Here is a 24,028-nt window from a genome sequence, read left to right on the forward strand (position 1 = left end):
CTAACTCTACTGTAGTAATGGTTTTCGAGCTAGGAAGTGGAATTTTATGTGCCAAGCGCTTTATAAGGAGCGAGCCCCGAGCGCTTTATAGTGACCGAGTGCAGAGTGGTTATAAGAAACATAGGCACTCTTGGAATGCCACTTGACCAATCAGATTAACGGACCGGAAATGACTTTTAATGACCGTATCATTGTTGTTGTCATGTTCTTGTATTTAAACATTTAGTCTCGGTTGTCAGGACATAACGGTTTCCAGTTTCTCTGTAACATGACATTATAAGAGTAATAAAATACTTTTGGGTAATATTCTGCGTTTACTATAACAGCAGGGTTTTATTCTTTACTTTGCATTTCATCTTATCCTTGCACAATATGAGGAAGAGAGATAGGGAAACTGGTCTCTCGAAGTCCTAGTGCAGCACTTAGTCTCTCGTGTGCCTCAAGCATAGTTGATGAAGCTCCCACACCGAGCCTCGCTGCAGTACAGGCTAAGAGCTCAGTTTAATACTAACGACTTCATGAGACATTTGTGATGAGTCGGATTTGTTTAAGTGTTAAATGTGTTTAAAAAAGCGTACACACACACAAGCATTCACGAACGCTGGGGTTTACTTCACACAGATAGATGGTGTCTTTTATGAACTTCCTAAGTGGGGATGAAAGAGTGGCTCTGTTTCTCACACATCACTCAACATGAACCGTGCACTTCTTCAGTGGTTGGGATGTTTTTATGTTTAACAAGCGCTAGCTTGTTTTTAGCAAAACGGGCATGCTTGCTCCATCTCTGAGAGAAGCGAGACGGCACAAATCACTCAGGAATGTGGAACACAAGAATCTTGTCTTATGAAAAAAGCCTGACCTGTATTGACCTCTAGCTGTTTTGCCACATGAATCCTATTCCCCCCCCCCCCCCCCCCCCCTCAACAAACGAAAGACAAAGCTCTTTTACTGAGCATGCTTTCCACTTTTAGGCAGTGCAGTGCAGACTAATCATTGCTTCAGTTATGTTTTTGGCATTAAGGCGTATATACAGTATGTATGTTTGTGTCTGGCAACATGCTTCGCTGATGCATTGGCGTTTCACTACTGTGCTCGCTGTGTGCATGGTTTAGAGAAGGAGAAGGAGGGAAAGTATTGATTCTTTATACTCTCTTTGTGTCTGAAAGCACTCTGAGTTCAGTGCACTCGGGCAGCCCACCGAGCTCCACTCAGGAGGAATCAGCCCCCTCCACCTCCTCCCCCACCCATCCATCCCTCTCTCCTGGAGCCAAGAGCTTCTACCCCCGCCAGGGAGCCACCAGCAAGTACCTGATTGGCTGGAGGAAACCAGGGGGCACCATCAACTCGGTGGATTTTGGTAGCAGTCGCAAGTAAGTCTTGGGTCCAAAAAAAAAAAAAAGAATAACCAAACGTACATAGAGGAACTAGAGTTCAGAAAAAGAGTATTGTACACTTCTGTGTTTCCCCTGCACTTAACTCCCAATGATTCATCAAAGGTTTGACCTTATGAGTTGAATCATTTGCATTGCAGTGCAATACACAGTGACTTTAAGGCTGCTCAAGCATTCATGTGAATAAGACTCATCACAGGCTGATTGTTAACCACCGGAAACTGAAGGCTTTTATTTGTTGGGTTTGCACACACAGGTGGATGTTAGTAAGCATATTAACACCGCTGAAACCTTGGTGAGGTGAAGACATAGTTACAGTTGATATAAACAGCATTTTTTAAAACATTAATAGTGCTAAATCTATCAGTATATGTGTTCGATTTGGGAACCCCGTGAGTCTCAGCTTGAGAAACCAGATAGTCCTGGATGCCTGTTTTAAACTAAAGCATTGGCTTAGTAATGAGCATTTAAACCTAATAAATTTAACCAGACTCTTTTTTTTATGATACAGTGATTTATATTTTTGAGACAATGGACAAAACAGATACTAAAATAGATACAAAAGAGAGAGATCAAATAGACTTCCAAAGGAATTCTGACCAATCCCAATCCCTCTTCTTGCCAACCTTTGACCAACCGTGCCTATACTTTCTAATAGGGCTTGGAAATTAGTGTCATGACCTTTTGTTCATTTGCGAAAACATGGGCGTGTCCACATTCATTCACGAGTGTCTGTATGTTCATCTCCATCAAAACTCACCTTGGGATCCTGCCCTCCTTGCCCTGGGGTAACTTAAGACCTTTCCTCATTATTTCAACAAAAAGACAGACTCTTGTCTAGCATGTGGTGTTGACCAGATGACTAGGAAGTGACCTTGTGATTGAAGATTCCTGTCCAAAGTCATATCATATACTTTTGTTACCCATGTCCTACTAGTTCTTAGAGTGGAGGGTGGCAAATTTGTGCCCCTTATCTTATAAGGGGTAAGTCGGTGCTTAGGGCGTCATTTTCGTCTTCTGTGCTTTCCAAGGTACAAAGTCTGGGCTAAAACATGGATGCCTCCATGTTCTTCTTTTGGCAAGCTAGCTAATTGTGATTAATGGATGCATGTTTCCTCCTCGAATCAATAGAGTCAGTGTTATAGATTTAACAAGTCTATATATCTCTATGGCTATTGATTTTAAAGCAAATACTTGGGTATGTAGCATGACTCGTATAATGGTAGAGGGGCTGTAAGACTTTCAGCGCTGTGTATAGCCATGCTGATTTGATGTCACTTCCTGAACTCTTCTGAAGAACTTGCAGTTGAGAAGACTTGATGTGTAGCATCGAGTTGCATTTTCTTTGCAAGTTATAAACCCTATTTGTTTGAATGCTGCATTTGTTCTTTCATCCAAAAACAGGTCACACACTGCAACAGCTTTGAGATGTTTGGTTGTGATTTCCTTTCTACACGGACTGCTCGACAGTTGACTGCCCTCTTTTACGTTAAAGGTGTTTGTGGCAGCCATTGCACCATTGTCTTGACAGCCATTCTTACAGCAGCATTGATGGTGTCTTGCTTGGGGCTCGTAAGCTTGACACAACCTTTCTGTAAGGAGCGTATTGCCCTCGTCTGCCAATCTTTATCAAAAGCCCACTGCGGCGTCCTGCTCTTGTCCTGGAGTCACTTAAGACCTCCCTTCATTACTTCAACAAAGGGTCTAAGAGAACAACCTCGGTGATTAACATGTCTAGCATGCGTTAGGGATGACATGACTTGTGATTGAAGGTCTGATCGTCTGCTTTTGTTACCCATGTCCTCTGCTAGTTCTTGGACTAGATGGTAGCAATTCATTCATCAGTCCACTTTTTAGTCTGCCCTGGACAGAAGACTCGGAGCTTTCCTGTCTTTACTGAGATTGACCCACTGGGTGGTGAACATCATTACCGTGGCTTACAGACAGCCTTACTTGGCTTAATGAACTAAGCTGGTTCTATGTGCCAAAATTTTAAGAACTAAGTGAATTAAACCAAAGCAACCAGATCAGGATAAAGGAATTACTGAGCATGAACACCGCACCCTGCTGTTTATAATACATTCCCCATGTTAATTAAAATGGCCTTTTTTTCGTTTTGTTTCAAGTAAGCCATATCTGACCACCCGTTGTCAAGACTTTTGTTGGGTTCTGTGGGATCCCAGTCATGATGCACACCACTAATCTAAAACGGGATGCTTTTACACTCTTGTAAGTTGCCTTGGAAATTCTGTATTTGAAAATCAGAGCCGGGTTATCATATGCCAAAGCATCCTTTGTCATCACGCCTGAAAGAAGCATGGCCAGAGACCCACCCACAATTTCTGATAAGGCTTATAACAACATAGTTTTCACACTCTTAAATGTAATTCTTCGGAGACGAAAATAACTAAGCAGATAATTATATCCTCCGGTCCATAATACTACAGTTCTGAACGGCTCACTACACAAATATTGTCAGTGCTAATTACCCATCCTGTTTGGTGAGTGCTTTACGGTTTGGGTAGTCATGCAGTGTGGAACAACCCATGTTAGGAAATTCTTCTGCAAGGAGCTTATAATAGAATTTCTCTACGAGAGAGGGTAGAAAAGCTTAAACTTAAAAGTGAATTGCTGAGAACGAAGAAGTCCCAAATATCCTGTTTGGTTGAAAATACATGCTTCTCTGTAGAGGTGTTAAATTATTGAAAAAACATTTTGGTATTATTATTTTATAGTATTGCTACAGTACTGTATCTAGTCAGCATGAAGTGCTTTTTATCTATGATGCTTTATAGTCTATAACAAGGCTTTGAAGAGATGGTGTAGGATTTGCAGTATGGTCACATCATTCAGCTTCTTCCTCCTGTCGTTTCTTTAGCATGGTAAGAATCATTATCGCTCGGCGATAATGCAGTGGATTGGTCTGGAATTCTTTTCAAGACTATTATAAAGTCTCAGTGAACACATTTACAGGATGGTTTACACTTATGAACATGAATAAAATACACTTTAGAGTGTTCCTTTATTATGAGCAACTTGCTCATTTGGCATGGATGATTTAACCCTTGGAATAAATCGTGTGTTTCTGTCCACACATAAGTCATATTGTACGTAATGGCCCCACAGTTGTCTCCACTGATATTAAGTTACTAGTTCGTACTTTAGAGAAGAGCTTTGTGGCTGCTTCAAAAATTCAAAGGCATTAATGTTGAGTGATGATATTCTCACTAGCCGGTGTCACCCAGATGAGGATGAGGTTCCCTTCTGAGTCTCAGGGTTCCCTCCTCATGTCTTCTCAGGGAGTTTTCCCTTGCTATGCGTCACCTCTGTCTTGCTCATTAGGGAGAAATCTAAACCTTTATCCGGATTTCTGTAAAGCCGCTTTGTGACAGCAATGTCCATTCTCAAAAGCGCTGTATAAATAAATGGATTTGAATTGATGTTCCTTGATGTAATGAGCATATGGTCAAGTGGCTTTTGGATTTGTGTCTGTCCTCTTGTGATTCAGGCGGCATCAGAGCGATGGCTATTTAGGTGGGCAGCCTCAGCTACGGGCCACTATGAAGGTGAGCCAGTCCCCCCAGCCCACTGCCAAATCCACTGTCGAGGAGGATCTAAAGAAGCTCATTGCTCTGGACAGTCCTCCTCCTAGCTGTAGCAAAACTAAGGTAATGTTCAATCTGCAATCTTCATTAGGGCTAAACCTATCTGAATTTAGTAATACAGTGTATGAATGCAGGTGTCTGCGTGAGCTTTCTGATCTACTCTTACATGCATTTCTCTGTTTTTCAGCCCTTCTCACTGTCCACACAGAGTCCCCGCTCCTTACAGCGGACCTTCTCTGATGAGAGCATCTTCAGCGGGCAGAGGGTGCTCACGGCGGCCCGTCAGAGTGCCAACCTGTTCGGTCGCTCCACCATGCCGCGCTCACCCAGTGCACGCAGCGCCTCACTGCACCAACCATCTTACACACAGGGGGCAAAATCTCTGGGTGAGCTGTAGTTTAAAACTTTACCCTAATACCTATAGCTTTGATTTACAGTAGCACGACTGATACATTTGCTCTTTCCTCAGGTGACCTCACTTTCACCGAGAGTGTTTTTGAGGCTGCACCATGCAGGAAGCCCCAGCAGGACCCTGGCCTCATCCCCCTTCCTGATGCCAGTGCAGACAGTGGGCTTGACTGGTCTGATCTTGTGGATGCAGCCAAAGCCTTTGAAGGTACTCAAGACAGCTTGGTCTATTTTGTTCACAAAGCTTAAAAGTGCAGTTTATACACTGCCTTGCAAAAGTTTTCATACCCCTTGAACTTTTTGTCATGTTACAACCACAAACATAAATGTATTTTATTGGGATTTTATGTGATAGAACAACACAAAGTGGCACATCATTCTGAAGTGGAAGGAAATTGATAAATGGGTTTCAAAAAATGTTTTACAAATAAATATCTGAAAAGTATGGTGTGCATTTGTATTCACCCCCCCGAGTCAATACTTTGTAGAACCACCTTTTGCTGCGATTACAGCCACAAGACTTTTGGGGTATGTCTCTACCAGCTTTACCAGCAGAGAGTGAAATTTTTGTGCATTCTTATTTGCAAAATAGCTCAAGCTCAATCTGATTAGATGGAGAGTGTCTGTGAACAGCAATTTTTAATTCTTGCCACAGTTTCTCAGTTGGATTTTGGTCTGGACTGTGACTGGGCCATTCTAACACATGAATATGCTTCGATCTAAACCATTCCATCGTAGCTCTGGCTGTATGTTCAGGGTCATTGTCCTGCTGGAAGGTGAACCTCTGTCCCAGTCTCAAGTATTTTATAGACTCTTAACAGGCTTTCTTCTAAGATTGCCCAGTATTTGGCTCCATCCATCTTCCTGTCAGCTCTGACCAGCTTCCCTGTCCCTGCTGAAGAGAAGCTTCCCCACAGCATGATGCTGTCACCACCATGTTCTACAGTGGGGATGGTGTGTTCAGGGTAAAGTGCAGTGTTAGTTTTCTGCCACACATAGCGTTTTGCATTTAGGCCAAAATGTTCAATTTTGATTTCATCTGACCAGAGCACCTTCCTCCACATGTTTGCTGTTTGCATCAAGCCATGTGGAGGAAACTGCAAACAGGAATTCTTGTGGCTTTCTTTCAACAATGGCTTTCTTCCTGCCACTCTTCCATAAAGGCCAGATTTGTGGAGTGCATGACTAATAGTTGTCCAGTGGACAGATTCTCCCACCTGAGCTGTGGATCTCTGCAGCTCCTCCAGAGTTACCATAGGCCTCTTGGCTGCTTCTCTGATTAATGCTCTCCTTGCTCTGTCAGTTTAGGTAGACGGCCATGTCTTGGTAGGTTTGCAGTTGTGCCATACTCTTTCCGTTTTCAGGTAATGGATTGAACAGTGCTCTGTGAGATGTGAATAGCTTGGAAGATTTTTTTTATAACCTAACCCTTCTTTAAACTTCTCCCCAACCTTATCCCCGACCTGTCTGTTGTGTTCCTTGGGCTTCATGATGCTGTTTGTTCACTAATGTTCTCTAACAAACCTCTGAGGAACAGAACAGCTGTATTTATTTTCAGGTTACACACAGACTCTATTTACTAATGTGGTGACTTCTGAAGGAAATTGGTTCCACTGGTTTTTAGTTAGGGGCATCAGAGTAAAGGGGGCTGAATACAAATGCAAAAAAAATCATTTTCCTTCTACTTCAGAATTCTGTGCCGCTTTGTGTTGGTCTATTGCATAAAATCCTAATAAAATACATTTAGGTTTGTGGTTGTAACATGACAATATGTGGAAAAGCTCAAGGGGTATGAATACTTTATCAAGGCACTGTAAGTGTGTTTAAAGATAGCAGTGGATCAATGGTTAAGGCTCTGGGGTACTGGTCAGAAGGTCGGGGGTTCAGGTCCAGCACTGCCGAGGTGCCACTGTTAGGCTCTTGCTCTGACCCTCTCTGCTCCAGGGCTGTATCAATGCTGACCCAGTGCTCTGACTCCAACTTCCTAACAATCTGGGATATGTGAAGGAAAGAATTTCACTGTGCTGTAATGTTTATGTGACAAATAAATCTGTCTTCTATAACGATCAGAGCTCAAAGATACTTTGAACTAATTTACAAGATTCCCAAATCCCATATCCTCTTTTGTTTCTTTTCCCAGCCTTAAAATCAGCTTCTTTTTTAGTCAGACTGCTTTCTCTCTTTGCAGTTCATCCTTTAGACAGCAGAGGGCTCAAGAGATCATAAACTATTATAATTGTGGCTATGTAAATGTGTTGAGACAAAATAAATAGAGTAAAAAATTTTGAGTACTAGAGTACATAATTAAGATATAGTAGACTTAAGTGTAGAACGTTGTGAAATTTGTGAGCTGATGAATATCTTGCATTAAGTGCAGGATTATTCAACCAAGGGTTGGTTCTTATATTTAAAAAGCTGCACATTACCAAGTGCTTTGGCTTTGGCAGACAACTTTGCTTCTTTATTTCTTAAAAAAAAATAGCAGCCATCATTTTCGCAGTGTTTGTATGCCTTAAGTGGTCATGCTTCACAGTTTGTTGGCTTTACTTTTCCATGGAAGACAAGATTTTCTCATACTCTAGAGAGATGATGATAAAAGTGTTCCTTTTAAAGGCTGACTGTCTCAGAGGCATTTTAAACCAATCCTTCAGAGTTCCCTCAAGTTTCTTCTTTCTCTTCCCGTTTGTGTCTACAGTTCAAAGAGCGACGTTCTTGGCAGTGAAAGATACCACTTCTAGGTCAGAGACACACAGCCCCAGCTCACAGAAGGCTGAGCTTCAGACGTCCCTACAGCAGCACGGCTCATCCAGGTGCATGGCTGCCTTATGGCAAACATCAGTGCTAGGGACGCATTGGTACTGGTACTAGGTATCGATCTGATATCCTGCTCATACACTCTTTTCTGTAAAACATATCTGATACCAGTGTGGTGTGGACACCAACAGCGATCTGGACTTATTTCACATTGAACGGCAGTGAAAATCCCGAAAGGAGAAGCTGCAGCACCGATGATGATGATGATGATGATGACATGGCGTTTAAACAGTATCTCTTTATAAGCATGCTTATTAGAAATGAGCACAAGGCCTTTTGCAGAGTAGAGAAACTGCAAGCACACAGGAAAGCACTTAATTTCCCTGAGCAATAAGACACGCATGCTTCAGGTCTACTCTTTGCTTTGGGGGTCAAGGGGCAATTCCTGGTGCAGTTCAGTTAATAACTCTCACTGATCCCTTTCTGTACACTCGGGTTGAACACAGTCACGCTCTCTGTTAAAGATACCGAATACATGGCAGGAGGAGGTAGCTCCACACATAAACACATAAATAAAATGATCCATGACACCCCTGATTGCTTAATAAGAACGTACTAATATTAACGAGTATCTAAAAATGTGACTTGTACACTCCATTTCAACAACAGTACCAATGCATCCCTGGTCCTCATATTAAGCTTTTCATTTCAGACCCTAGATTTTGCCTGAATAGGTTGATACTTGAATGAAATGTTTAACTCACTCAAACATGTACCTGTGGTGTGCTCCTGCTCAGTGAGAATCCTGCCAGTCTGATTGGGAAAGTCAGCCAGCTGGAGTCAATGGTGAAACTGCTGCAGGAGGATCTAAAAAAGGTATGCAAATAACTGGATAATGGCATGTAAAGCTGCAGATGAACACAATTTGGTCTGTTTTCTTGCCGAATCTGACTCATCTATGTGAAAAGCATCAGACGGTTGTGTTTGAAATGAAACAGTGTGAAACCCAGTGTTTCCCATCTGTATGCTTTCTTGGCAGCTGTAAATTCGTCGTGTTACAAATACACCTTTTCGTCCTTCTTTTCCTTTTCAGCGGACTCAATTTTTCAATCTCTTTCTCTCCCCTAGGAGAAGGATGCGAAGGCGTCTTTGCAGGCTCAGATCCAGAGTCTGAGGGCAGACAATCAGCGGCTGCTGGAGGAATCTCAGAACACCTCGGCCAAACTGAAGAAGTTCACAGAATGGGTTTTCAACACCATCAACATGGACTGACCCTCTGACCTTTCCTGTGCCGTGTTGCCACACTCTAGATGCAATATGATTAATCACAGTGAATCTGTACACGATCCAGTGTGACTCCTGATATATATACGAGAACCCTGCATGTGTTTCTGGGGTACGTGTGCACGCCTCCCCCCTCCGAGTGCCAGACCTGACAGAACTATTTCAGTTGTTTTATAATCAGGAAGAACTACTGTAGTGTAGCACATTTTTTGTCTGGGGGGGGTCATTAATTTGTTTAATTGCCCACTTCCTCTCTGTTCTTTGGCTCTCTATAATGTGATGTCCTTAAAGAAACTCAAGGCTATAAAACAGTAATTCACTTACTCTTCAAGAAATTGCAATGAAAGCTATAACCAAGTCCACTTTGCTGTACAGTTTAAACCTGTGTGTGGGGAAAAAAACACTAATAAACACTTACATATAGAGACTTGTGGCTTTACAGGCGACTTCCCCCACCCCAAAAGGGCCAAAAGCTCCTGCTAAAGACAAGTTGGGAGCCGTTTCTATACCATTACAGTGACCTTACTAGAATTTCAAGCTTGTTATATATATATATATATATATATATATATATATATATATATATATATATATATATATATATATATATATATATATATATATATATATATATAATATAATATAATATAATATAATATAATATAATATATAACCACTGGCTACATAGTTAGCTGTTGGTTGGTTTACTGATTGTCGTGTTTGATTATTGATGGTTGTGAGCAGGTCTTGCTTTTCATGTTCCACTGACCCAAACCTGATGGACATTTTCCCCATCGATGTATTTATGTGCAAAGGACTACAGTTGCCTCAATTATCCTCTGGCTAAGAGCCAAACCTGCAGTGAAGTCTGACTGCGGTCAAATACGTCGCTTGCGCCTGTTCGAGATGATGATACTACACTCATCTCAGAGGTACCTGCGGTCGGTGATATTCAATCACGCATCGAGATCCACGGCTTACTTAAACCGACCACTTTGAATTATTTGATAGATCAATACAAATGTGATCTACAGCCTTATGTGTAACTTGACCTACTGTATATCATCTACAGTATTTGTTCTAAAGCAGGATGATATATTACTGATAGATGCTTGGTGCCATAAGGTAAATATTTATATCTTGTTGTGTAGAATTACACATAAATGAACAGCCTCTCTTGTATAATTGCCCCATTGAAAATTATTTTAAAAAATATTTATTTGTCATGGTCATTAAACCATTTTAAGATGTAGAGGAAAGGGGGATTTGGCAGAGTGCTGTGTAGCTGTGTGTAAATAATTTTGTTCCTTTTTATTCCTCTTTCTTTTTTTTTATTTTTATTATGAATAAGTGAAATATTGCCATCTGTTGGAGAAAATGCCACATGAACTTCACTATAAGGACTTGGCAAAATATGGCATTTTCTCAGATTTACGAAATGTGGTTCATTTTTTTTATCTTGATCCTACACAAAATGCACCTGAAAAGACAGCCAGATGTTGTTTCTTTCATTGAGTTCAATCGTTGTTTTTAATCGTGCTTGTTAAACTGATGTCACATTTTCTCTGTGTGGTCCCCCCCCCCCTATTTGTATTGCTCTCCTGACAGAGCTTATTTTCCGTTGTCTGAAATCTGACATTCTCTCTGCAGACATGACTGGATCCTCTTTCCTTTTGGAAACTGTTATCTCCGACGTGCAGTAGCATGTTGTAATATTTCCCATAACCTTTGACATGTAAAGACATTTATTCCATTAAAAAATATTTTGGGCATTTTCAATGCTTTTGTCAGGTTATTCGAGCGTTGTTGTGTAATGTCGGAAAGCTTGCAACGTATTTAGATATTTTAGATAATGCCATAAACTATAATCATTGCCATTTTAGAAAGCTGCTTAGATTATATTTAATTACACTTTACATTTCCATTTTTATATGAGAGAGATTAAGAGTCACAATGATTTTTAGTTCTGCTTTAAATTTCCATTTGTGCATCATGCATCAATTTGACCCTGGAGAAGGTTCTGTAGCCTGCTTTCTCTAAGCAATGCTCACTTGGATGAGACGCTTCTTGTAAAGTGGTGTGGTAACAAGGTAGCAGCCAGACATCTGCCCTGCCTGTTGGTTGTGATGGACATAAACCACCCAGTAGTCCAGTCTCTGTTTAATTCTATGTATTTCTTGAATAAATAGTACTACATGGCATGTCCCACATACCAAAAGAAACACTGCATGCTTGCCTTCATGGAATGCTCCAAAATTTGGATGATTTGACTTTGGGTAAAACTTCTGGATTTAACTACAAGAATCATCTGGAGACCAGTGCATTCAAAGCACGCTTTTTGTCTTCCAGATCATGCTGTTTTCCCACTCTTTCTGTTGAAATGATTGCAAGCCATGTGGCAGAGAATTATAGACTTAACAGGTTCCAGCACAAAGGTTTCGATCCAACACTCAACAACCATGGTGGATGTTTGGTGTAGGTGGGGTCATGTCACTTTTTCAGGAGTCTGTAGAAATCTGACCACTTTTTGGAATCAACCAATGAGGCACATAGCATTCAAGGAATGGTTTCCACCTGAGCGCATACCAGGCCTGTGTATTAGATGCACTTGCATCTGGAAATATTTTCTGGAATGCTAGGTCAGAACATCATCTTGCATCGGTAGGCGGATTGGCTAAACTCTGTTGCTTGTAGGTGTGTGTGTGGTACCCTGTAATAGAGTGGTGTCGCATCCCGGGGTGTATTCCTCCCTCCATGATTCCACAGACACCCTGACCAGGATAAAGACGATACTGAAGATGAATGCAACAGAAATCCATAAGATATATGCAAATAACTTTGTAATAAATGATTACGTATAGCTGTTTGAGTCATAAACTAGATATCAACAGATTCCAAGTCTATTGATTTATTTCAGAAGCTGCTTGTGTTTGATAAGGAGAAGGGAATTCTAGTGAATTCCATAATTCCTGCCATTTCTATTCAAACTATTTGGAATTAAGGATCAATTAGGATCCAACTGGATTAAAAAAAAAAAAAGTATTAAATCTTCAGCCAAATGCATATTTCTGGACTTTAGTTTGTAGTTGGAAGAGGTTTTATGTGGTCAGGCTGTTCGTCCTGAAGAGGGCTTTGTGGAGATAAAGCGCGTTTTTAGAGGCTCTTCATTAAACTTCACACTATTGGCCTTTCACAGCACAAAGGAAATCCCTTTAAAAATACCTTTCAAACATGGGCGTTCTCAGGCTGACAGCTCAGACACTAAGGCCACGCCTTCATCCCCCAATGCCACCCTCTGATTGGACGGAATTCTCACACGGTTCTCTGATTGGTTGCTTGTTCTCGGGCTTCTCCCTCAGATCTGCGTTGCCTCCGCTGCTATTCCGTTATAGCGGGGCAAAATGGCGGCTGTCATTCAGAATCCTCTAAACGCGTAAGTAACGAATTATTTCCTAAAAGCGACGTGTTTAGACTTGGCCAGTTGGTGCGAAATGCAAAGACAACGCTGATGCACAAAAGCTAGACACTTCTCCTCGTTGTTTCCTTCCGCGATGCTCATGTTCATTTTCTTAGGCTCGTGAGGAGTCGGTGTCTTTTAGAGATATAACTAAGCAAATATTACAAAGGGCTTTGGTCTGTTTGTTTTTCCCTCCCAGAAATAAATCATGCGTGTTTGCAAAAAATAATAAATAAAAATAAAATCGCGAGCAGATCGCGTGTGGTGGCTTCCTAGCATTAAAGAGCAACGTCTTTATGGCTGGAATGCAATCTTCATGGAAAATGAATGCAAAATTGAAGTATTGAGTCAAACCGGTGTCATGGTGTGTTTTGTAATCTGACTGAATTCATGATCCGGTGTCTCACTGCAGTAACGTGGGCTTGCAGTCTCTCTGTGTGTGGGTTTTGTCTTCTTATTCTTTTTTTAATGAAGTTCCTAGCTGGCTAAGCTAACTAGCTGGCTAGTTTACAGTCGACGTTGTGCTAGGTCTTATTTGTTCACGAAGAGCAGGCTTTTTTTGTTTGCAATGCCGTTGTTATAATCTTTGTGTGTAGTGTTTACATTCCGATAAAGGGCCCAAGCCGAGTGCAGGGCAGACTCCCAGCTTACAGTACAGTGCACTACAGCACAGTGTGGCTCATCTGGATCCGTTTCAGCTGGGAACCGAATAACAACTGGTGTGAACTGTGCTTTCAACTCGTCTTTGGCTCTGTCTTGATATTAATGAACATGGAAAGCTCTCTCTCTGTCTGTCTGTCTCTCTCTACGTGTGTGTGCGCGTGTGCCTGCCTGCCTGCGTGCGTGCGTGCGTGCGTGCATGTGTGCGCGCGTGCGTGTGTCCACTGTCCAGTACAGGTGTACACACTAGGAGTTACACTTCAATACAATATGATGAATTTTATAGCTAATATTTTATCCCCTGGCTTTCAGAAAGTCTTTTCTCTAAAGCCCATGTACCCTGCGATGTTTCTCACAGTTTAATGAACACTTTATAATGAACATCCTGCATCAACACCAGAGAATGAAAAGACTGATAATATTAATATTACACATAAGCACATCACCCATAGGCAATGAGAGAAAGTCTAATTTTGTGAGCAGATTATTCATACTTTAATCACGAAGCAGTTCTTTTTTTCCCTTTTCCCAAAACCTTGTAACAATGTTAGGGTGGTTTCGGTTTGATATTATGATCTCGGTTTGATGATAACCGAAAACTGACAGTTTTTCGGTATTAATTCATAAATGAAATGACAAATGGATAAAAAAGTCATTACAGTATCTTTGTACAAGCCTGTAGTTGTATTTTTAAGTTTTGCGAAGGATATCTTTATAAAAGTTATTAACTTGGGCTTGTCGCAGAGAGAGAGAGAGAGAGAGAGAGAGAGAGGAAAGACAGCATGCTGAGATAGATAGGTAGGTAGGTTTAGATCTACATTCAGCATTACTGCATTCTTCTGTGTGAGCTGTCGTGTATAATAAAGTTAGGAACATGCTAGCTGTAGAGTCAGAGCTAGCAGTGTAAGGTGCGGGTCACACAGCTGCAAGGTTTTCAGTGTAGTCATGTCTCCTCAGCTCTGAGAAACTGAGCTGGCTTCAGGTACAATTTAAGCCAAGTCCAGCCTAGAAAACGTTTGGTCAGAGCCGGCTACCAAAGAGACGAGAACAACTGGAGGAAGAATCTCGATCGAGTAGCAACAGTAAATAGGAAACTGCTAATAGACAGAAATGTGTTTAAATGCTGAAAATTGTTAACCGTGAGAGAATCATAATCATCTGTGACATAGTGACACAACCCATATATCAATCCACTACTGTTTAAACAGCTATATATATTAAAGATGGTTATCACATGGTAAGAGATATTTAACCTGTTTGTTTGTAATCACCCTGGCTGTAATTTTTCATCAAAAATCGTTAAATAAAATCATAAATAAGCCGATACAATGACGTGTTTTAATGATTTGAACACCAGAATTGTCCACACCAGAATCATAATCGAATCTAATCTAATTTATTTCTGGATGTTCACTTAACACTGACATGCTCCCAGAGATGGTCCTAATAAATGTGTGCACAACATTTATGTTTAAATCATTTTAATATTTTATCCCACCAAACCCACCAGCTCTTTTGCGTTCCTGTCTCAGTTTTATCATTTGAGAATCCAGCTCGATCTCCTTTACTTCATCAGACCCGTTTTCGATCACAGGTGCTGGATATCTTGCTGAATGAATTGAGTTTGGCTTGATTTTGCTCTCAACTTTACTAAAACATTCTTGACACTGAGGTCCATTACCTGCATAACGTGGAGAGCTTGATACCGGGAGTGCCCACAGGTTTGGTCCAATGATGACTTTAGTTCATTTTAAAAGAGCATCATACCTTTTCTTTCGATGATGCATAAGAATAGTTGACCTTTGTTGACCCCCTGGCTTCTTTCTCTTAGCACGCTGATTGCCTAGTAATTTAATTTTTCGACCCTCCTTGACGGTTTATTCTAGTCGCTAATCAGCAGCTCTCTTCAGGTGCTTGTGTGTTTACGGCTGCGTCTCAATCAACTCCCCAGTTCAGTAGTCGGCCATTTTAAGATCCGTCTCAATCTCACTGGAACTTTCTCTCCTCCCCAAAAAACCCCCCATAAAAACCAGGAAGCATCGATGCTCTCTTACTGTATTTTCTTATGGAAATGACACCATATTTTCTGAAGCATCTAAGTTAAGATGAACTCTCGGTCAACTTCTGCACATGTAAGCAGCTTGCTATCATTGTTGCAGCATTCACATGATTACTTGAATTAACCATGTTTAACATTGTTTTAACTTCATTTCTCTATACAGTTCTGTTATAGTCTAATGATGTAGTTTTATTATTATTTTTTAAATATGATTTTTTTTCTTAAAAATGATCTTTTCTACAATCCTGCCGGATCTATATTTAAATTGATATGAAACTTCAATACTTTACATGTTTGGGGGTTTTGGTGTCTGATGAGGAAATTAGAAAGTCACCAGAATTCATCAGCCTCCCAGTGCATAGTGAGCCAGGGTCCTTATCAGTGGCCGAACTCGTGTACACCCCCCAGGTACAGCAGGGTTCCTCAAATCTTGCCCTGGAGAGCCAGTGTGCTACAGAGTTTATCTCCAACCCTGATCAAACTCCTCTACCTGTGATTTATTTTCTAATGATCCTGAAGACATTGATTAGCATTCTCAGGTGTGTTTGATTTAAGGTTAGAGCTTAGAGGAAAGTGGACCAGATTTGAGGGTCCGTGAGGTACAGATTCCTGAGCTAGCGAGCCAATTGAGACGCACCTTCAGCTCCTTCTGAGAAAGTAGATCTTGGGTGTTGCCACATACTGAGAGGTTTAATCAGTCAGTGGCCAGAATGAGGCTCAGTAACATTCCAGGAGGAGGCATAGTGAAAGTTTTTCCTCCTCCGTATCGCTGTGTATTATAGGCGTGTGTTATAGGTGTGTACCTGCATCTTTCCTCCTCATAGAGCAGATTCACACAGCAGTGTTTTGGGGTAAAGGAGAACATGATTTGAGTTGTGTATTATGAGTGTTATTGAAACAGCTTTTGGTCATCCATTAGCCCTTTTGTTTTAGTTATGTGCTGAGTTTGCCGACTTTAATTTCTACACAAAGGCGTGCAGTGGAATTACTGAGCAGGCAGTGAAGCTGAAGAAGAAACAGTGAGACATGAAATGGAGTCCTGTGTAGGAGCATTTTACAAAGATCACAGCGTGCACTGCTGCTACTGCGATGCTGGTCTAAACTGTATGAGCAGGAATAAAGTTATCACAAGAGCATTTACACACACACACACACACCATTCCTGTTCATGCTTATTTTGTTAAAAAAATTATCCAAGGTATTCCTGATGCTAGAGCAGCATTTTTGCACTTAAAGTGGCAATAGTCTATATATATTTTTTTTATTCCTTTCTTGTTCAAATAACATGGAAGGTATGTGGAACAGGATTCACAAAAATGTGTTAAGCTGTGACCTTAAGCCACTGAGAGAATCTAAAATGTTGAACCTAGCTAACCATTCAAATTAAATATTCCTTCAAGGTCTTTTTTTGTTTTTTTTTTGTTTTTTTAAATCAAGGCATGTTTGAGTGGAAAATCTGCATTTCGGACCGTGTCCACATTATTGGTCAGCAATCGAAAATCAATTAAGGAAATTCTTTGTTTTGCAGCCCTCTTCAGGAACATTACGCTCCTCCATTCCTGTTATGCTAACTAGAACTACATTTCCCATGCATACACACTTCTGACCTTTAAAATATCAGCAATTTAGTGCTCATGATGGACATCTAGTCTGAGTCTCTCAAAGTCCATAATTCAGTAAATATCAGTGCTGCCGAAGTGCATGCGCAGTTGGATTTGAGCCAGGTTTCCCCACACGCACGCTATAACTGGGCAGCACGAGAGCCGTGGAGCAGAGATCAGGTGACCTCAGGACTGCGGAGTAAACATCTCTCGTAATAAAAGATAAGAGGAAGCACAGGGTCAGGAAAGATGTGAGGTATTGATGCTTCATAGCCCTGAAAGTGGAGCCCATGCGAAAAGGGAAAGGCGTGAAAGGACTTTGCATTAGAACTAAATGATTTGCATTGAATATTTTGTTTTTGCCCCCACCCCTACATGTGGCAGTGTGTTTTAGGACAAACATATTGTATCGCTATACTAAGACAAAGTATCTGTGATCTAACAAGATATTTACTAATCAAATAGCAAGCAAACTGTTGCATTTAAAACATAAAGCTTTAAAACTAGGCTTTCTTCACCAAAAATAAGAGAAATTATCTAGAAAAACGACACGCTAGAAAATATTAATGTTAACCTGGGCCATTCTGTATTGTGTAACTGTCATTAAAAAAGGTCTCGGTATCTCAGAACACTGTATAGTATCGAGTCAGCATGCTCGATATGGAGACAAAGTGAAGATAACACCTTCATGAGTTTAGAAGTAGAACGTTTTTGCCGTCACGTACGAACTCTAGTTACATACAGGCAATGACAAGTCGTGTAATCGCACATATAACCCTGGACACACTGAGTTATGGCACATGCTGTATTTTAAACACTGTTCCTGACATTCCAGCAGCACGTTTTCACTTAAATGTGCAACAGTACATATATTTTTCCGTTTATGGTCTTGTACAGATAACGTGTAGGGTATGTAGAACCCTTAGAATGACCTTAAACCTGTCTGGAGAACTGACTTCAGGTCCTGAATGTTCAGATGAGTTTCCTGTCCATCATTTTAGACACTACTCTGCAGGGCTGTCGTAGATCCAGGGATCTGCGGAGCTTCATGAACACAGGCAGGCATCGTTCAACCTTCGCTAACCAGAGACCTGATCTTTCCTAAGGCACCTTTAACTAAAGATAAGATCGTTTTAGTCAGAATTACTCTAGAATGTGTATTTATAGTTAAATGATTTTTTTATTTTTGTCAGTTTTCAATCGATGCATTTGAGAGGAAATTCTGCATTTTCTGTTATGTTTTTTAGATAGATAGATGTGTGTATATGTATGTATGTGTGTATATGTTAATTAACTGTCCAGACTGATGTGTTTCAAAAACAAAGGCTGAAACCCTGTAACGATTTCTCCTACACGCTGTATATCGAGACATAGCCCCATGAGTAGAAAAGAATAACGGCTTGGGCTGCACAAGCAAACCATCACTTCATGCACACACTGAGGTTTTCAGGTTTTCGGCCACACAGAACCACGTGTCTCTCTTTCTAGGCCTGCAACCAGCCATTCTTTCTCTTCACAGCAGAAAGTGTAGTGAGAGCCTCAGTAGGTGGCCTGTACCGTTCTGAGCTGTGCGTTCTGGTTAACTTTCCAAGCCTCAACTGCCGAGCGCTTCAAACGGCTTTTTCTAGCACATGTGCTCTGTGACATGAGCTCGGTGAAGCTTTCTGTGAAGGCTGGGACTTTGTACATCCACTTCATGTTTCCGAATCGATGCGTGCCACGTTCTTCTTATCATGCACGAGACGTCACCGGTACGCGTTTAGTCAGCATCCATTAGAACCTATTGGACGTGTTTGCTCAATCCTCAGGCTGTTGAGAGAAGAAGATGCAGCCAGCGCCTTTAGTTGGAAAGCAGCGACTTCGCCTCAACACCCTAACATGCTGAGTCATAGCGCAATTACTGTGTGTAGCGCTAGCTACTGTAGATTACACTGTGCTCTGCACCACGCTGGAACTCCTGCCCTGTCCTCATGCCATGAGCTCGATTTCCTTTTCAGATAGGTTTGGGCTATTTATTTATTTATTTATTAGTTGATTTGGTGTTTTTGTTTTTGGAATGATTTAATGTGAAACTTTTGAGCTTGCAGTGCTGCAGATAAAGCGGCTTCCTGTTCAAACCCTACAGTGCACCTGCATGGTCTCAAGAGAGCCAGAGTCTCACAGGCCAGGCTCAATTCACTGGTGGGACAGATGCCAGCGTCCAGGTAGAACGTGTCGGTTTCTGATCTGATTAGACTCTGACTTTGTTCTGTGGTCAGTGACTTCAATTCCAGATCAGCAGGGCTGAATGCTAAACCCTCTTTTCTTTTCTAGAAGATACTCCACGATCGGTATCAGTGTTGAGTGAACGTTAAAGGGGAGTTTTTTTTTTGTTTTTTTTTTTGAGGTTTTGTGGTTGGAAACGAGCAGGCTGAAGGTGTGTGTGAGAGAGAGAGAGTGTGCGTGTGAGGGAGGGGGGGAGAGAGAGTGTTTGAGAGAGAGAATTTGTGTGTGAGTGAGTTAGAGAGAGATAGTGTGTGTGTGTGTGTGTGTGAGTGAGAGAATTTGTGTGTGTGTGAGAGAGATAGTGTGTGTTTGTGTGAGTGAGTGAGAGCGAGAGGGGGTGTGTATGTGTTTGTGAGAGGTAGTGTTTGTGTATGAGAGAGAGAGAGGAGAATTTGTGTTAGAGAGAGCGATTGTGAGTGTGTGTGTGTGTTGGAGACAGACACACACGTTGTCAGTATGCAGACTAGGTTTATGTAATAGCAGTTAGGAGAGGCTGGACTCTGACATGTGACTCAGAGTAAATGGTTGACATAAACTCACTCGCAGCAAACGTCCCAGTCAACCACTGCCTCTCTCTCCCACTGCCGTAACTGCCATGACTGTCTTCCTGCACTCCTGACACCTCACAGCATGTAAAGCCCTGCTAACTCTTAGCGTTCAGGCTAATCTGCACACTATTTCACACACCATTGTGAGGAAAGATTAGCGAGCCATTCTTCTGTTTGAACATGTTGGAAATGATGAGCTGCTCTTAAATCCAAGAGACAAACTTTTCTGAGGGGCTGTATTTATTTAAGCCGAGTGTCTCAGTACCCTGATGTATCAGTCCCTCCAGGGGGGGTTTGTGATCATTGCTGCCAAAATTTGCTCAATCTTTGAATCACAAAATTTCTGATTCCCCCCCCCCCCTTTATGGACTACTTGAACTGGTGAAATCACAAGCACAGGATTCTTCTTTTAAACTTCTTCCAGCGAAGATGCACATGTAATTACTTTCTGTAATAGCTGTGCTCATGTACACATGAATAGAAGAGAGCTTCGGCTGATGTGACCTCACATGACACGTCTTGCCCCAAGTCTACAGAAAATCTGCTGTAATTTTGAATAATTGCAAGTTCTTTGTTGCTTGATTTTGTGTTCATTTACCGATCAGCCATAACATTATGACCACCTGCCTAATATTGCGTTGTTCCCCCTTATGCTGCCAAAAGAGCCTTGACCCTTCGAGGCATGGACTCCACTAGATCCCTGAAGGTGTGCTGTGACATCTGGCACTAAGATGTTAGGAGTTAGCAGAAGTTCTGAGGTGGGGCCTCCATGGACTTAAAGCAGTGGTTTTCAACCTTTTGCAATTGAAGCCCCCCCAAACCTGTCCTATAATGTGGCACCCCCCCCCACCCCCCAAATAATAGATAGATAGTTTTTTTCTGGACAATAGTGGAACACGCCCTTAATTTATCTAAAATGTTTCTAAATAATATAAAACTAATTACATGTAATGTAATGTGGTATGCAAACTGTAACCTGGTGCCTTTCGCTAACCATGCTACTGTGAATTAGTGGGAAACCTGCGCTTGCTTATTTTTACAAAGAAGTGCGATGCGCGGGTCACCTGCAGGCGATTCCGGTCTTTATTTTTTATTGCCGTCAGTTTTGAAAACCCCGACTCGCACAAATAAGTTGATGCAAATGGAAGCAGTAATTTAACTGCTGCGTCAGACAGCTGAGGATATTCAGTCATCACGCTCAACCAAAACGTAGGCAGAGAGCAAGAGCTATAGAGATGTCTCAGTCTGGTGTCGCTCTTTAATTCGACTAACTGCTCCTCCATGTCAATTGATAGATCTTTTCCTGGGCAGCTAAAGGGGTCTCTGACCCAAGCAAACGAATTGAAATCATCACTGAAATAACGGACAAATTGTTTTTTCAGACAATCAACATGCTGAGTGACTGTACTGATCAAAGAGGAGATATCTATTCCTGTGTCTTGCACACAATCAGCGAAGTTGGGGAAACATTTCAACATTTTTATTCATCAACCTTTCACGCCAATGATCCAATTTGCCAATGACTTTCTGAAAGAAGCAAAATGTTTGCATTTCTCCCTTGCATCGACATGTTTAACACATTCAGCCTTTCAAACATGTCTACAAGGTATGACAACAACGCTAACCACAGAGGGTTGTCCAAGTAACGTGCAAGGTCGGACTTCGCATCAACTAGAAACACCTTCACTTCTGTTCGCAATTTGTAGAGGCGATGTAAAATCCGACCTCTGGAGAGCCAGCGCACCTCAGTGTGAAAGAGGAGCTGCTCATGTTCGGCTCCCATTTCCTGACAAAGCAGGGAAAACAAGCGTGAATTTAATGGCCGTGCTTTAATGAAATTGACCATTTGCACTGCCTGCTTTAAAACGGATTCGAGAGACTCGGGCATTTGCTTTGATGCAAGAGATTCGCAATGAATCATACAGTGGGTCCATTTGGCTAATGGGGCTAACTGCAGGACACGAGTGACCAGGCCGCTAACCCTCCCAGTCATGGAACACGCCCCGTCTGCGCAAATCCCAACACAGCTACTCCATGACATGCCTGCAACCCGTATAAACTCATCCAAAACACCAAATAGTGCTTCGCCAGTTGTGTGTGCTGGAAGAGACCGACAGAAAAGAATGTCTTCCTCAATGTTGCCATTTGTAATATATCTGACATAGGTTAGCAACTGTGCTAGCCCCGCAACATCAGTTGTCTCATCGAGCTGCAGTGCATAGTACTGGCTTTGCATGATGTTAGCAAGCAACTGCTCGTTAATGTCATTTGCCATGTCAAATATGCGGCGACTAACGGTGTCATTAGAAAGGGTGATGTTACCAATCTGTTGTGCGAAAGTCTCGCCAAACATGACCTGGCGGATATCTTTAGCAGCAGGTAAAATAAGCGCCTCGGCAATTGTGTGAGATTTTCCTAACCTAGTAGCCTGTTGTGAGACGTAGTAGGACGCTTCTAGGCACTTGTTTGACACTGTTGTGTGTTTGCTGATGGTGTGTGTCTGCTGTGTAAGGCAAGATAACTTTAATTTGAACAAGTTTAAAGGTTTGTCTTTAAGTTGTGGGTGTTTAGTTTCTAAATGGCACTTTAACTTGCATGGCTTCATGCTATCATTTGCCAGCAAATCTGCGCATATTACACATTGGGGCAGCGGTTCAGCATCTGTCCCAGCCACTGTAAAGCCAAACTGAATATTGCTCTCATCATATTTTCTTATTTTAGACTTTTTAGCTGATGGTGCTGACGACGGACCATCGCCACAACTCCTTTTAGCACGTGTTAGGAACTTATCCATGTTAACTCGACTGATATCTCTGATCTTCTGACTCGTGTCTGCACTGCAAGCTATAAATAAAACGCGCACTTAAGCTCCGCCTCTCCAGCTCAAAAAAGAAAATGCAAATGGAGAATCCCTGTAAACGTGCTTTAAAAATATTTTTAATGATAATTATTTTATGATATTTTTTAATTCTATTTTTTTAAATTTAATACATTTAAAAATATAGTTTTTATAGGTTTTCTTCATTTTTATGCACATTATAATTGAAAAGCAATAAAATAAAAAAATAAAACCAAATGAATACCTGACTGTGGTTTTCTCTTGGAAACAATTTGCGCCCCCCCTGTTGAGAACCACTGACTTAAAGGATACTTACAGGACTTAAAGGACTTACATTATTTAAAGGATACTTTTGATAGATACTGACCACTACAGAGCGGGAACACCCCACCAGACCTGCAGTTTTAGAGATCCAAAACTCCAGTGGTCTAGCCATCACAACTTGGCCCTTGTCAAACTCGCTCAAATCCTTACACTTGTCCATTTTTCCTGCTTCTAACACATCAACTTTGAGGACAAAATGTTCACTTGCTGCCTAATATATCCCACCCACTAACAGGTGCCATGATGAGGAGATAATCAGTGTCATTCACTTCACCTCTCACTGCTCATAATGTTATGCCTGATTGGTACGTCCGGGAGGCGTTCAAAACTTGTTTGTGTCGGTGAAAAAGCCAAGCGAAGCCAACCGAAGTGAGTTTACAAATTTCACGCATAATATTGGTAATATTTTGGGTGGCTGGAACGGATTATCTGCATTTTATGTTATTTCTTTTGTGAAACGAATTTTCCCATTACAAATTTTCTGGATATCTTGAATCATCACTTTCAATTAAAGATCTCCAAAAAATGGAGGACGAGCTCAGTATACCGAAGCACTTCCTATTAAACTTATTAAACTGCCCCCCGATGATCTACGATCCTGAAAAAACGGTACTGACGTAATTAATCTAGTTGCGCTCATGTAGACAGTGCGTACAGGTGGGATGAGGATGATTTGCCAAAAGATCCGTCATTCCTGTCGTTTGCAAAGCAGGCTGGGTAAACTTGATTTAAATGAGGAGGTTTTGTATATGTGATTTGTTCTCAGTAGCTGCACTGAGTTCAGATCTCTGACAGTCCAGGAACAGGAAACTAACCAAAGACAATGCGATGCG

The 24,028-nt window shown here is 41.4% G+C and overlaps 2 protein-coding genes across 6 annotated transcripts in view; both read left to right on the forward strand.

The window, feature by feature from the left end:
* Window positions 1-10,002, forward strand: part of LOC131359336 (signal-induced proliferation-associated 1-like protein 1) — a 58,791-nt gene extending 48,789 nt beyond the window's left edge. For 3 of the 4 annotated variants that reach the window (XM_058399130.1, XM_058399131.1, XM_058399132.1), the window contains exons 15-21: window positions 1,167-1,370; window positions 4,900-5,059; window positions 5,184-5,382; window positions 5,466-5,612; window positions 8,100-8,214; window positions 8,956-9,034; window positions 9,287-10,002. In XM_058399130.1, coding sequence (XP_058255113.1) covers window positions 1,167-1,370; window positions 4,900-5,059; window positions 5,184-5,382; window positions 5,466-5,612; window positions 8,100-8,214; window positions 8,956-9,034; window positions 9,287-9,430 — 1,048 coding nt within the window. In that variant the 3' untranslated portion in view covers window positions 9,431-10,002. The remainder of the gene's footprint in view (window positions 1-1,166; window positions 1,371-4,899; window positions 5,060-5,183; window positions 5,383-5,465; window positions 5,613-8,099; window positions 8,215-8,955; window positions 9,035-9,286) is intronic. The other variant, XM_058399133.1, reaches the window with a different exon arrangement.
* A 2,779-nt stretch (window positions 10,003-12,781) lies between these two features.
* The window catches only part of LOC131359503 (zinc finger protein DPF3-like), a 30,710-nt gene continuing 19,463 nt past the window's right edge, over window positions 12,782-24,028 (forward strand). For both annotated transcript variants that reach the window (XM_058399421.1, XM_058399422.1), the window contains exon 1: window positions 12,782-12,875. In XM_058399421.1, coding sequence (XP_058255404.1) covers window positions 12,844-12,875 — 32 coding nt within the window. In that variant the 5' untranslated portion in view covers window positions 12,782-12,843. The remainder of the gene's footprint in view (window positions 12,876-24,028) is intronic.

This window comes from Hemibagrus wyckioides, linkage group LG09 (assembly GCF_019097595.1).
Source record: "Hemibagrus wyckioides isolate EC202008001 linkage group LG09, SWU_Hwy_1.0, whole genome shotgun sequence".
In the NCBI taxonomy this organism is placed as follows: domain Eukaryota; kingdom Metazoa; phylum Chordata; class Actinopteri; order Siluriformes; family Bagridae; genus Hemibagrus; species Hemibagrus wyckioides.